Below are 12,335 nucleotides of genomic sequence, written 5' to 3'. Positions count from 1 at the left end.
AAATTTGCGGAGTAGTCGTTTTGTTTTCTTCCAGTAATCAGAAATTACAACACAGTAACATCAAGGTAACTAAATAATTTATTTCTATGCTATTTTTAGCTTTTGGATTAACAGAGCTAGTGATTAGAATCATTCTTTCAAATAATTGCGTTCCTTCTTTTCTTGAATTTGTTCACCAGATTTCAGATTGTTCGGATTTTTTCGATGTTTTATTTTAAGATTTTTTTTAGTCTTCTATTTTCTGTTATGTTTATTGGTAATATCTTTTTAGTTCATAAAGTTCTTTCGTTTCTCCTAATTCTTTCTACTTTTCAGATTCCAGAAAACCTTCAAGTCAAATCTATAAGGTTCTACAAATTCTTACAAATTTTGGATTATCTTTTTGATTCCTCGAATTATTGAAATCCATAATATAATAATCATCAAACTTCCCCGATGCTTCTTCGGAGTATTTGGATTTTTTTGAAATTAATTTTTTTCAGTTTTTTCTGATACTCGGGATCTTTCTGATTAGTGATTTCCATATGCCTCTTTTTATCCTTCAGGTTTGTGAATTTCTTCGGATTTTTTCTAAACTGTTGAGCTTCTCAATCCCTTGGTTGACTCTTAGTTGTTGCAAATCTTTTAGACTATTGGATTTGTGCTCGAATTTTCGAAGTCTCCCATTCTTTGTATTCTTCACTTTGAGGTTCTGTGGACGTTTTAATTTTTCTAATCAGGTATCTTAAATTCTTCCGATTTCTTCCAATTCTCCAATTTTCACAGTGCTCTCGTGCCTTTTTATAGTGGTTTACTGTTTAATAATAGTGTGCGAACAATGCAAAACGCGGTTCAAAGATTTATGCTCGTTTGCACCAACAAATTTAAGCGGAGATTAGCTTAAGCGTAGCTTAAAATCCATGGCAACCATTGTCTCAATAACCGTTGCCATGGATTTTAAGCTACACTTAAGCTAAGCTCCGCTTAAATTTGTCGGTGCAAACGGGCATTAGTGCTTTACATTTTATCATCTATAATTTTTGTTGTATCTGCTCTGCATTTTAAAATAAATGCATGCGAATCGCGAATGTGATTTGGGTAAGAAAAGTTTATTTATTTAACTATCCATAATAAATAATATTAGACATAGATGATGTTTGTTAACACAAAATTCAATAAACTATTTGGGAAAAATATTGAAGCACTTTGTGTATAACAACATTTTTAGGTTAGTTCATCCTTGACATTTTGATTACACATCCTCAATCTGTCAAATTAGCAAAGGAAAGGGCGTTGAGTTAAATAACTTCATTAAATAGACTGAAAATAATGGTAATTACTAAATAGACAATAAAACTTGAATTAAGAAATTTGCTTTCGCGCAGGGCGAGCAACAGTTTGATTGCGCCTTAGACCTGATGCGAAGGCTGCCGCCACAGGAAATCGAAAAGAATTTAGTTGACCTAATAGATTTAGTTCCTAGCCTTTGCGAGGATTTACTTTCTTCGGTGGATCAACCGTTGAAAATTGCCAAGGATAAGGAGACGGGGAAGGACTATTTACTTTGCGATTATAACCGGGATGGGGATTCCTACAGGTGAGTAGTTTGAAATTTGCGATTCACTGTAAACTATGCACAGGTCCCCGTGGTCGAATACTTACGATCCTCCTTTGGATGACGGATCTATGCCGTCAGAGCGGCTTAGAAAACTGGAATTGGATGCGAATCACGCTTTTGATCAGTATCGCGAGATGTACTTCGAAGGCGGAGTATCGTCAGTGTACTTCTGGGATTTGGAGCATGGATTTGCCGGTAATTTTTGCTGTAGAGTGTCCCACGATAAATACCAGCAATCTATATTTTTAATGCTATATCTCCATACATCGGAATGTTTGACAACATACTAGTGTGCACTTTATGTCAACTTACTTATAGTAAATGGGACACCCTATATGTTTATTTCTATGTACATTGTATGTATAGGCCCGTATACCTAAATTTGGGCATTTTTGACATTTAATTGCAACAATAATGCAAATTAAGTAATTTCGTGTTACTTGCAGGTGTAATATTAATCAAGAAAGCAGGCGACGGTAGTAAAAAAATTAAAGGCTGTTGGGACTCCATTCACGTAGTCGAAGTTCAAGAGAAAAGTACGGGCCGCACATCACATTACAAAATGACCTCCACTGCTATGCTGTGGTTGCAGACTAATAAACAAGGTTCGGGAACAATGAACCTCGGAGGAAGTTTAACACGACAGATTGAGCAAGACTCGCCGGTCAACGAAGCGAATCCTCACATCGCAAATATAGGGCGAATGGTGGAAGATATGGAAAACAAAATTCGTAACACCTTAAACGAAATTTACTTCAGTAAGACTAAAGATATCGTAAATAGTTTAAGGTCAGTTCAAGGGCTGACGGAGACGCGACAGCAGCAGGCCCTTAAGCAAGATTTAGCCGCCGCATTGCAACGAAGACATAACAAGTCAGATAACTGATGCGAGGATGTGTTCGAGAGTTTTACAGTCGGAGTGGATTATTTATCACTTTCATAATTTTAAGTTTTTGTATTGCTGCTTCCGCAAATTAAAAGTATTACAGTTCTTTAACTTCAGTCTTTCATGTTCTATTTTATTGTATTTGTAGGAATTATACGCATATGCGGAGATTTCAAAGTTACATTGAATTCTTATTTACAAGTCGATGAACATCCATTACCAACAATTGATGAGCTTTTTTCATCAATGGCTGGTGGTGAAAAGTTTACAAAGATAGACTTAAGTCAAGCTTACTTACATTTAGAAGTGCATCCTGATGATAGGCATTTACTAACATTGAATACCCATAAGGGCCTATATCAATGCAACCGTTTAATGTTCGGTATTGCTTCTGCACCTGCTATTTGGCAGCGGCAGATGGAAAAACTATTAGAAGGGATTCCTGGTGTATCAGTTTTCCTGGATGATATTAAAATTAATGGTATACACAAAACACCTGCTAAAGTAAAAGCAATACAAGAAGCACCAAGACCTACTGACAAAAATCAGTTACGTTCTTTTCTAGGTTTAATAAATTACTATGGTAGATTTTTTGAAAACTTGAGTACAATGTTAGCACCACTAAATGATCTTTTAAAACTGAATTCCAAGTTTATTTGGAATCAGAAATGTGAAAAATCATTCTTACAAGTTAAAAAAGAAATTCAATCTGCGAATTTTTTAGTTCATTTTGATTTACAATTACCAATTGTGCTAGCAACTGATGCTTCACCATACGGAGTGGGCGCTGTTCTTTCACATGTATATCCGGATGGTTCAGAAAGACCAATCCAGTTTGCATCACAAACTTTAACATTAACACAACGAAAGTATTCACAAATAGATCGTGAGGCGTATAGTATAATTTTTGGTATTAAAAAGTTCTACCAATACTTGTACGGTAACAAATTTATACTGTATACTGATCATCGACCTTTGTTACAAATTTTTAATCCAAAGAAATCATTGCCTGTGTTAAGTGCGTCTAGAATGCAACATTACGCAATATTTCTTTCGGCTTTTAGATACGATATTCGATACAAGAATACAAAGTTACATGGTAATGCAGATTGCATGTCTCGATTACCAATTAATTCTGAACAATTATACGATTTTGAAGAATCAGACATATTTGAAATAAGTCAAATAGAGACACTACCTGTTACAATTAGTAAACTAGCGCAAGCAACTAAAATGGATAAGAATTTACAACCATTATTTATGGGATTAAAAATTGGTAAAGTGATTGATAGTAAACTACGTTTCAATATTGATCAAAAAGAATTCACCGTACAACAAGAATGTATTTTGCGAGGTCAAAGAGTAATAATACCTAAAATTTTACAAAAACAAATTTTAGATGAGTTACACTCTGCACATTTTGGTATTTACAAAATGAAAGGTTTAGCTCGTAGTTATTGCTGGTGGCCTGGTATAGACAACGATATTGAAACGTTAGTAAAGAATTGTGCTAACTGCAATAAAATTAAGCATACATCTACAGTAGTACCAGTACATTCATGGGAAAGTGTAAATAAACCATTTCATCGTGTACATGTCGACTATGCAGGTCCATTTTATGGTCATTATTATTTTATTTTAGTTGATGCATATTCACGATGGCCCGAAGTTTATGTTACAAAAGATATGACTGCCAATACAACCATAAAAATATGCCGTGAAATATTTAGTCGTTTTGGCATACCACGTGTACTGGTGAGTGATAATGGCAGGAATTTTGTATCTTACGCTTTTGAAAGTTTTCTTAAACAAAACGGAATTAAACATAGTTTAAGTGCGCCATACCATCCTGCGACAAATGGGTTGGCAGAACGATATGTTCAAACATTAAAGCAATCATTACGCGCAATTAACGGTAATAGTTCTGATGTTGAAAAAGAATTATGTAGATTACTTTTACAATATCGCAAAATGTCTCATAGTATTACCAAACAATCACCTTCAATGTTAATGTTCGGACGTGAAATTACATCCCGATTGGATTTAATTAAACCCGATTTAAATAAAAATGCTACTGCAATTCGTAATAATATACCAGTTCGAGATTTCCAAATTAATGACAGAGTTGCTGTAAGAAACTATGCAAACGATATCAAATGGAAATTTGGAAATGTTGATAAAAAGTTAGGGAAATTACACTATCATGTTAAGCTTGATAATGGTAATGTTTGGAAGAGACACGTTGATCAGTTACGCAGAGTTGGGGTCCTTGGGGATGCTACTCCGCGAGACTCTCCTCAAAATGATGATATTCCTTATGACCCCTCTAACAATCATTCTGATGTTACAACTTTACCCGAAACTTTACCTGATCCAGAAATAAATACACCTACGTTGGACATAACGGCCAGTGTACCTACAAATGAAGAGAATACTTTACCGCAGCTACGCCGTTCTAACCAATTTATTGTATTTGTAGGAATTAAACGTTTAAAGGAAATTGTATGACAAGACAAGTTTTATTTATATTGAAGTTATTTTTTAAATTGTTTATGTACACATGCTATTTTTTTAATTAAATTATAAAATTGCATAAGTTCCGAATGTAAACACAACATATTTGATTGATAACTTCCATGCAAACTATCTACCAGATAAATCAGAACCAGATCATGAGATGGAAGAACATTCACTTTTATACCAAATTAAAATCTCTTGGTTGTACAAGAACTTTACAACCACCCAGGCTGACTGTCTTTCACCAAAAATTCCCGTTTTATGTCTGCTACGCCTATTTAAAACATCCTTCTCTTCTATTCCTTCTGATCCTACTTTATCATTTTGTCAATGTTCACCAATCAAATTGCCTGTGCCCACTGGCAAAACTTCAAAAGAAAGATCGTCGGCGCCCCCCCCCCCATTCATATTCAATTACCGCGCGTCTTCGATAAACTAAAGATACCATTCCGATCTTGGCAGTTGCAACCCGGCAGCTCCACCATGGTCGTGGGGCACTGCTCGTAACGATTTGTATGTGGCGACTTTGTTTTATATATATACATAATCGTGCAAGGGTGAGTAAATTATACACACAAAGATCATAAAATTCTGTTTATTATTTATGGTGAAAGACTTTTGGAATAGATTACCTACTTTTTATAAAGTTACCCTTGTCTTGCAGAACTAGAGGGGTTTCAATTAAAAAAAAACCTTGGTTTTAACGATTTTGTTCAATTCCAAGCCTTAATGTTTTTGAACACCCTGTATTCATTTATAATCAAAATATCAACACAGTCCGCTTCTAAAAGGAAATTAGCCTCAATTAAATAAAGCTCTTATATAGAAAAAAATGGGAATTATGATTTGGGCTGCGAAAGTCTTTCTTGCTTGACATAAAAATTACACGATGCTTCAGATAAGGTGCTGTTATTGTACACACGTCTGCATCCCTTCGGGACCGGTCCAAGTTCAATGGACAGGTACCAATGATAATTAAAACTGGAGCTAAACGGCACAATTGTATATCTTGAAATTAGTATTGAACTGAAACCCTGTGAAGAAATCACATGTCAAATTCCTTAAAAAACACCAACTGTAACCTAATTTCCGATTTCAATCTTCCAATGGCAAAATTCTGGAACGTAGAACGGTAACAGATGATTAAAGAAAACTTACTTATTCCTCAAATTCAATGAAATCCTCCAGAATGCGAGATAAGTGTGTAGACTCTAACCCAAAATTACTTCGAGAATTACACCATATGCGGTTAATCACCATAAAATAACACTTCAAAATCTTACCGTCATTGCATGTGCATTCCAGTTGCTTTTAAAAATGCACCAATAGAAATTGGAAGCTATGACACAAATTTTTACATAAGAAAATCAAAATGTTGCAATTTTTAAAATATTCTCAGCTCTCCCTCACCTTTTCGAGAGTCATTCGCCATTACACATCCTGTGTGTGAATTACAACTACGCAAACAGAACAAACATTTCACGAAACAAATAAATAATCTGCTAGTCTATGATGCGTGTTGGTATTCAACGTCGACAGGCAATTACCCCGATCCATAGAGGATTGTATTTCCTCTATGCCCGATCGAAATTTTGCATAGACATATGAGTATTTATGTCTATGAAATTTTGTCGTATTTGAATTCAAACGTACTACGCGCGTTTCATAATTCTACTCGAATCTAATTGTCACAGATTCAATTACGGGTGGCAGCACTTGTGTTAAGCGCGCCAAGTGTCATTTTAAACGGTTTGTTTTAATATGAAAACAAAATGATAAAAAATTTGAAATACACTTTTTCGCCCTTGACACTAACTGTAGGCGACTGGTTGATTACGGTATCAACGACCAATAATAGCGCGACATTTAAATCGCTGATATTGATAAGGAACGAGATAGGTCGGTGTGTTAGGCAACACACAGTGTTACACGCAGTAAATATTAGGTTTTCAATTTTTACGGTCAACAATCATACCAGTAACAACCTTCATTAATAATTACAGTGCGGTTCCGGCATTTTCATAATAGAAACGAGTAACGGGGCGCAGATCTAGGAACGCTACTTAGCTACCTAGCACATTCAGTGCCCAATTAAAAGTGAAAGTGCAAAGGCGCTTTGCAATATGGATAAGGTAAAGTACCCATTGTTTTTTTGTACGTGGCTCACTTAATTAAGGTTTTGTTAAGCATGTAATTAACGGAAAAGTTGACCCAGATTAAAGCGCAGACTGATAAGGACGATACGGTAACTTAGTGCGCGAGACCTTGATATTTGAAGTAATTAGAGTGCTTCCTCATTTATCGTTATGCAATCGTCAACAAGTTTTTGTCGCGGGCCATGAACTGAAAATAACAGTCGTTCTCGATGACCAGAAGGAATTTTCCTTCCCAGTAGTATGCTCGACGAAGCGTGAATTATGTGAATCAAAGTGCAATAAACTCGCAATATTCAATTTTTAGGGTACAATTTGAAATGAGCGGTGACGTCTGTCAACACCATCAGCAGGCGAAAACGCAATCTACACCACTTCAGTCGAAGATCCCTATTTCGTCGCCGTCGCAATGTGGCACTCCACGGACGCGCGTCCGTCTAGGTGGCGAAAGCGTTAGTAAAACCGTTCCGAAAGCGCTGCAGAGAGGTCACTCTTTTATGGAAAGCGGCGAAAAAAATCGCAGTTCACATGGTTTGCGCCCTTCTGGAGTGGCACCAAGGCCACAAAGCATCAAAACGGAGCCGCGCAATTCGGTGGCCCTAAATAGGGCCACCGGGGTCGCTCCCCATACACCAACCCGCATGAGAAGCTTGGTAAGTTGGATATTTAAACGCGCGTCTATGCACGCATAAATTCTGCGCCCTCATTTCATTATTGATTTACAACCCCTACATGGTTAATCACCCCTTAAATCACGCCAACGCGATTTTTTGCAGTCACTTTCAATATCGAACGCACGAGTAACTTCACCAAAGTCTTCACAACCTTCAGTTCCATTCTTACCAAAGACACCCCCGTCATCACCAAACGACCACAACCGATTCTGCCGAGACTGGGATTTAGACAGTCTCACCAGCTCGATCAGCTGTCTAAGTGTGGCCTCCTGTGACCATGCCAGTGTCGCTCATAATGGCACAACATACTCTGGCCGAAGCAAAAAGTAATCACAATGCGATTATCACACACAGATCTAACTTGAAACGTTTAGGTATGTGGTGCACTGCTCCGAGCACTCGGGTGCGACCGGCGGTGATTACCTAACACCCACTCAGAGAGCCCATCGACAAATCAAACGTCTCAAACAACTCCTTCATCAGACACAAAAGGATCTCGATCTAAAAGACACCGACATACTAAAGCTAACGAAGGAAGTCGTCGAGTTACGTTTATATAAGGCAGCTTTGCATTCCCCCGAAGACAAATCAAACTCCTCCAGCGACGGTGTCACAGTCCGAGAGATCGAGACTGACGGCAGTCGACTCCATGCGGTCATCGAGAAAGGTAGTTCCTGTGCAGATTCCGGCCATTACGAGGACTTGTGCAACTCCTCTGTCCATTCCAAAGAGTCAGTGATAGATGAACACGTTTCGGTAGGTCGAATACCAGCTTCGCGTGATTAATTCGCGAATTTCAGCCTTACAAAGTAAAGACAACTGCCGACGTAGGAATATCCGTAGATTTAGGTCCGAGGGACGTCCAGTCCGAACACCAAAGATTAGTTGTAGAGTATGAACGTCGACTGCAAGAGCTCGTGCGTAACCACGAAGAGGAGTGCCACCAAATGAAACGGAAGCACAATGACAAGGTGGATGAGTTGTTGCAGAGGTTAAGTGACGTGAATGCAAGGTACTGAGTATATGAAAGTGAAGTCAATTGTAAAGATACTTGTAGGTATTGGGAGTTGGTGCCCGATTTAGATTCAGCTAAGCAGCACATTAAGGAATTAGAGCAGCAACTGGAGGATGCCTGTAAAAAATTAGAGGAAGAAGAGAAGAAACACAAGGAGAGCTATTTGCAAATGTACAATAAAGGGCAAGAGGCGGCCAAATTTGAACACGTTCGACAGGTAAATGCCTACATAATGTTGAAGTTTCTTATCTTGTGTTGCATTCAGATTTCAATGACAGCTGAAGGTAATACTCGAGTTTCCGTTCCGGAACTATTACATCAATTGGAGGAGACGCAGAATGAATTGGAGAAAGTTAAAGTATGTACTTGCCTATACTGCTTTCAGTATAACTACCGATAATTGAAAATATTAAACAATACACAAGTTGATGCCAAAATTGGGTTAGGAAAACTTCAACTAAATTTTTAAGGTTAGGATTTCGATGATAATTTGTTGGGTTGCGTTCAGCGGGAAAAACAGGCGGTGTTCCAAATTATCATTTGCGCATAATAGGCGCTTTCTTTCGGCTACTTCGCAATCATGATTTCTAGATCGTGATTAGTAGGATCACGTTTTACGAAAGAACGCACGAATTTAATCAAAGTATGGTTAAGTTTACGTAGTGCACATTTGCATTCGAATTATGTATTTTTTGTTTGGATTATGAAAATAATTTAAATACAAGTGGAAGTACTTGCACGATTATGCTCCGCTTCAGTTACAACTTACAAATATTGACTAATCTAACATTTGAGCAAAAATACCCTTGCATTTATAGGTTAGGAATTCGTGTCAAAAAAATTTTATGTTCAGTTTGTTCACGATTTTAGCAATCATGATTATAAGATCACACTTCGAAAGAACGTGATTTGACAATTCAAACGCGTTTGGATCACCGAAAGAAAGCGCCTAATAAAAAGTATCATTGCATTATTTTACCACAGTTTTACATTTTTTTTTAATATACAGCCATGAGGTTCAAAAATCTATGTGACTGCTAAAAATACATGTAGTCAACACATTGGACTTAGACTGGAGTTAGATTTTTTCACCCCTACGCTTGGATATGGGCCAATTTTTTGATTATACACTTGTAACTCCAAAACTATTGTGCCCTATTATGTCCTCTCATGCTTCACAATTTTTCCGTTTACCTTGTTTCGTTACATTCTTCAGATTCTTTATTGTCTTTAGATTATTCAATTACATCCCATTCTGCGGACATTCGTCAAATCCATAAGTAGATATTTTGTATTCTTCCGTTTCGTCAAATTTTTTTAATTCTTCGCTACAGGTTCTCCATATGCTTCGGAGTTTTCTTTACACAATTCGACTTAAATTCTTCATTTTTTGAAATTTCTTTCCAACTTTTAAAATTCTTCAGATTCTATCTAATTAATCTAATATCCAAATGAACAATGTGTGAGACTCGGCCTCTGAACGTTACCCAACGTAGGTAGGTACTTTACTAACTCTAACTGGGTTTATGAATATTATTTAGTGTAGGAATTGAGATAATGCGTCCATCGGAAGTTATGCTGAAAGTAATATCCGTCACCCAAGTATTTGCGAGCGACGATGATAACTCACAGACTAACCATTTTAGGATATAGAATACGCATCATCATCTAACAGTTCACAACCTCTGTTAAGTGCAAAAGAGGCTGTCTCCTTATGGGTACTCGGTGCTAGAAAGGTAAAAAGAAACCGATACCTCTGGTACAAAATTTTTATTTTGTAGACACATTTATTCTCATTACATTCATAAAGTTAGGAGACGAACATCTTCAGCAAACACTAACGCTTTATACTTACATAAGTAAAGAAAGTTTCAAAATACGATTTCCGAATGCCTTCAAGTATAAAATGTATTAGGAAAGAAATGTTAATCATTCATTAGCATTTCACGTTATGGTTACAAAAGCAACTAATGCGCTTATAAGCAGAACGATGAAACGCTTTGCATAGTAGATTTCGCCATTGAATAGAATTCAGTGTGTAGCTCCTGATTTCTAAAATGAAAGAAATGTATTTCATATGATTTCTTTATCAAAGAACTACGGACCTAGCAGATAACTCTTTAAAAACGAGATGAAAATCTTTGGTTTTTACTTGGACCAAGCAGAACCTGTTTGAAGATCGTAAAACCTACTGTTCGAGTGTTATCGTGCACACTGACGGACAGACGAAGAACCACACCGACTTGACCCAAGAGGAACCAATTTTTATGATAGAGAAACTGATGTGACGGCGCCCTATATTTTAAGGTGGAATTTCGTTGCGACGTCCAGCGTTCGCGGCATGACACTGCTACAATGCTCCGAATCGCCTTACTATACTCAGTGAGGGGCGTTCTATATTCATCCCAGCACCCAGTGCGCTTGGCTTTGTTAAAGACTTCTGGTGGCTTTCCCAGACCATAATTATTCCACCAGGGAGTGTTTGTATGTGTTTTAATCCGATCCGGCGGACAGCTCTCCTCCAAAGGAGGAGCAGTGTGGCAAGTCGTTCTAAGTCACCTCCTGCAGAGTCCTGCAATGTTGCTTTTCAAAACTCCTCCTACAGTGCGCCATCTGTTTTACGAGGATCTCAGTATGAACGTTCTTTGTTTCTTCTCCTGTTATACTTCCTATTTTCAAGATTTTTCTGTTGGGTCCGGGGGGGGGGGGGGGGCTCGTTAGCGACCCTCTATCCCACTATATTTTGCCTGCTAAAAAGAAGAAGGCAAAGGTAATATCAGGTAATATCCAGAACTGTTTTTCTGTTCCTGGTTACAAAGGTTGGATCATTGCCCAGATTCAGCATCTCTAAATCTGAAAGACACGCACTTCTCTGATTTGTGTCCGCGCTGCCTCAGTGGAGTCAATGGCGCAGTTGGCGTCACATTCTAGAAGAAGATGCAGGCCCGTCTTTCATGTTGGTAATTGTGGGAATGGGGCTATTTAGTTTAGGGATTAATACGAAATCTTTTCGATTCTTTCGTAAGTCATCGTGATCCTTCGGTAGCGGATTTTTCAAAAAACGCCAAGGGTACAGTGTTTTGGGAATTTGGAAAATCTGCATTAATAGCTTAGCGATTTATTCAAAATTTCGGATTTTCCCGAACGGGATTCTCCGAAAACGGCAAAGGTACAAAGGAAGCAAGTTTTGGTACTTACATTGAATTCAGGACCAGATTCATTTTCGAGCCGTCCAATTTTCGCGGCGTTACCCTTGATCTCGCCTTTCATGTATTGTATGGGCTTGGCTAAGCGAATATTGTGCCTATACAGAACATAAATTTAAACTATTTCGCCTGGTTACGTCGATTTTGAAATAAGCATTCACATTTGCTTTGATACGAAAAAGTAAAACCTTTCGGTTTAGAAAATTAAACTTGACTTGGTTCGAGCAAAATTTCTGTGACATGCTGTATATCAGAACTTTATCATCACGTGATGCGGCATCTGCTGG

General features: G+C 37.6%; 2 protein-coding genes across 3 annotated transcripts; both read left to right on the top strand.

Annotated features, from left to right (window-relative positions):
• Positions 1 to 1,217: 1,217 nt before the first annotated feature.
• LOC116179861 (F-actin-capping protein subunit beta-like) lies at positions 1,218 to 2,599 on the top strand. Its single transcript, XM_031499723.1, has 4 exons — positions 1,218 to 1,311; positions 1,365 to 1,576; positions 1,620 to 1,792; positions 2,044 to 2,599. Exons 1-4 carry the CDS (start codon positions 1,309 to 1,311, stop codon positions 2,481 to 2,483), a joined length of 828 nt encoding a protein of 275 aa, XP_031355583.1. The 5' UTR covers positions 1,218 to 1,308; the 3' UTR covers positions 2,484 to 2,599.
• Positions 2,600 to 6,923: 4,324 nt separating this feature from the next.
• LOC116179860 lies at positions 6,924 to 10,638 on the top strand. 2 transcript variants are annotated; one of them, XM_031499721.1, is made up of 8 exons: positions 6,928 to 7,132; positions 7,461 to 7,806; positions 7,930 to 8,153; positions 8,202 to 8,583; positions 8,628 to 8,839; positions 8,885 to 9,059; positions 9,108 to 9,200; positions 10,489 to 10,638. In XM_031499721.1, the coding sequence occupies exons 2-8, from the start codon at positions 7,474 to 7,476 to the stop codon at positions 10,621 to 10,623; spliced, it is 1,554 nt and encodes a 517-aa protein (XP_031355581.1). In that variant the 5' UTR covers positions 6,928 to 7,132; positions 7,461 to 7,473; the 3' UTR covers positions 10,624 to 10,638. The 2 variants fall into 2 exon arrangements, with proteins under 2 accessions (XP_031355580.1, XP_031355581.1); XM_031499720.1 differs by having other exon boundaries at positions 6,924 to 7,132; positions 8,885 to 9,200.
• The last annotated feature ends 1,697 nt before the right edge of the window (positions 10,639 to 12,335 follow it).

The sequence above is a fragment of the Photinus pyralis genome, unplaced genomic scaffold (genome assembly GCF_008802855.1).
Source record: "Photinus pyralis isolate 1611_PpyrPB1 unplaced genomic scaffold, Ppyr1.3 Ppyr1.4_LG8, whole genome shotgun sequence".
In the NCBI taxonomy this organism is placed as follows: Eukaryota; Metazoa; Arthropoda; class Insecta; order Coleoptera; family Lampyridae; genus Photinus; species Photinus pyralis.
This window is presented reverse-complemented; position numbering and strand designations above follow the sequence as displayed.

What these genes read in the sequence shown, in the direction of transcription:
- LOC116179861 (XM_031499723.1), top strand. An exon ending in CGGGATGGGGATTCCTACAG is followed by an intron (nt 1,577 to 1,619) that starts GTGAGTAGTTTG and finishes AACTATGCACAG; the next exon opens with GTCCCCGTGGTCGAATACTT. An exon ending in TTTGGAGCATGGATTTGCCG is followed by an intron (nt 1,793 to 2,043) that starts GTAATTTTTGCT and finishes TGTTACTTGCAG; the next exon opens with GTGTAATATTAATCAAGAAA.
- LOC116179860 (XM_031499720.1), top strand. Translation starts at nt 7,474, where the DNA reads ATGAGCGGTGACGTCTGTCAACACCATCAGCAGGCGAAAACGCAATCT. An exon ending in TGATAGATGAACACGTTTCG is followed by an intron (nt 8,584 to 8,627) that starts GTAGGTCGAATA and finishes CGCGAATTTCAG; the next exon opens with CCTTACAAAGTAAAGACAAC. An exon ending in ATGAATTGGAGAAAGTTAAA is followed by an intron (nt 9,201 to 10,488) that starts GTATGTACTTGC and finishes TAACCATTTTAG; the next exon opens with GATATAGAATACGCATCATC.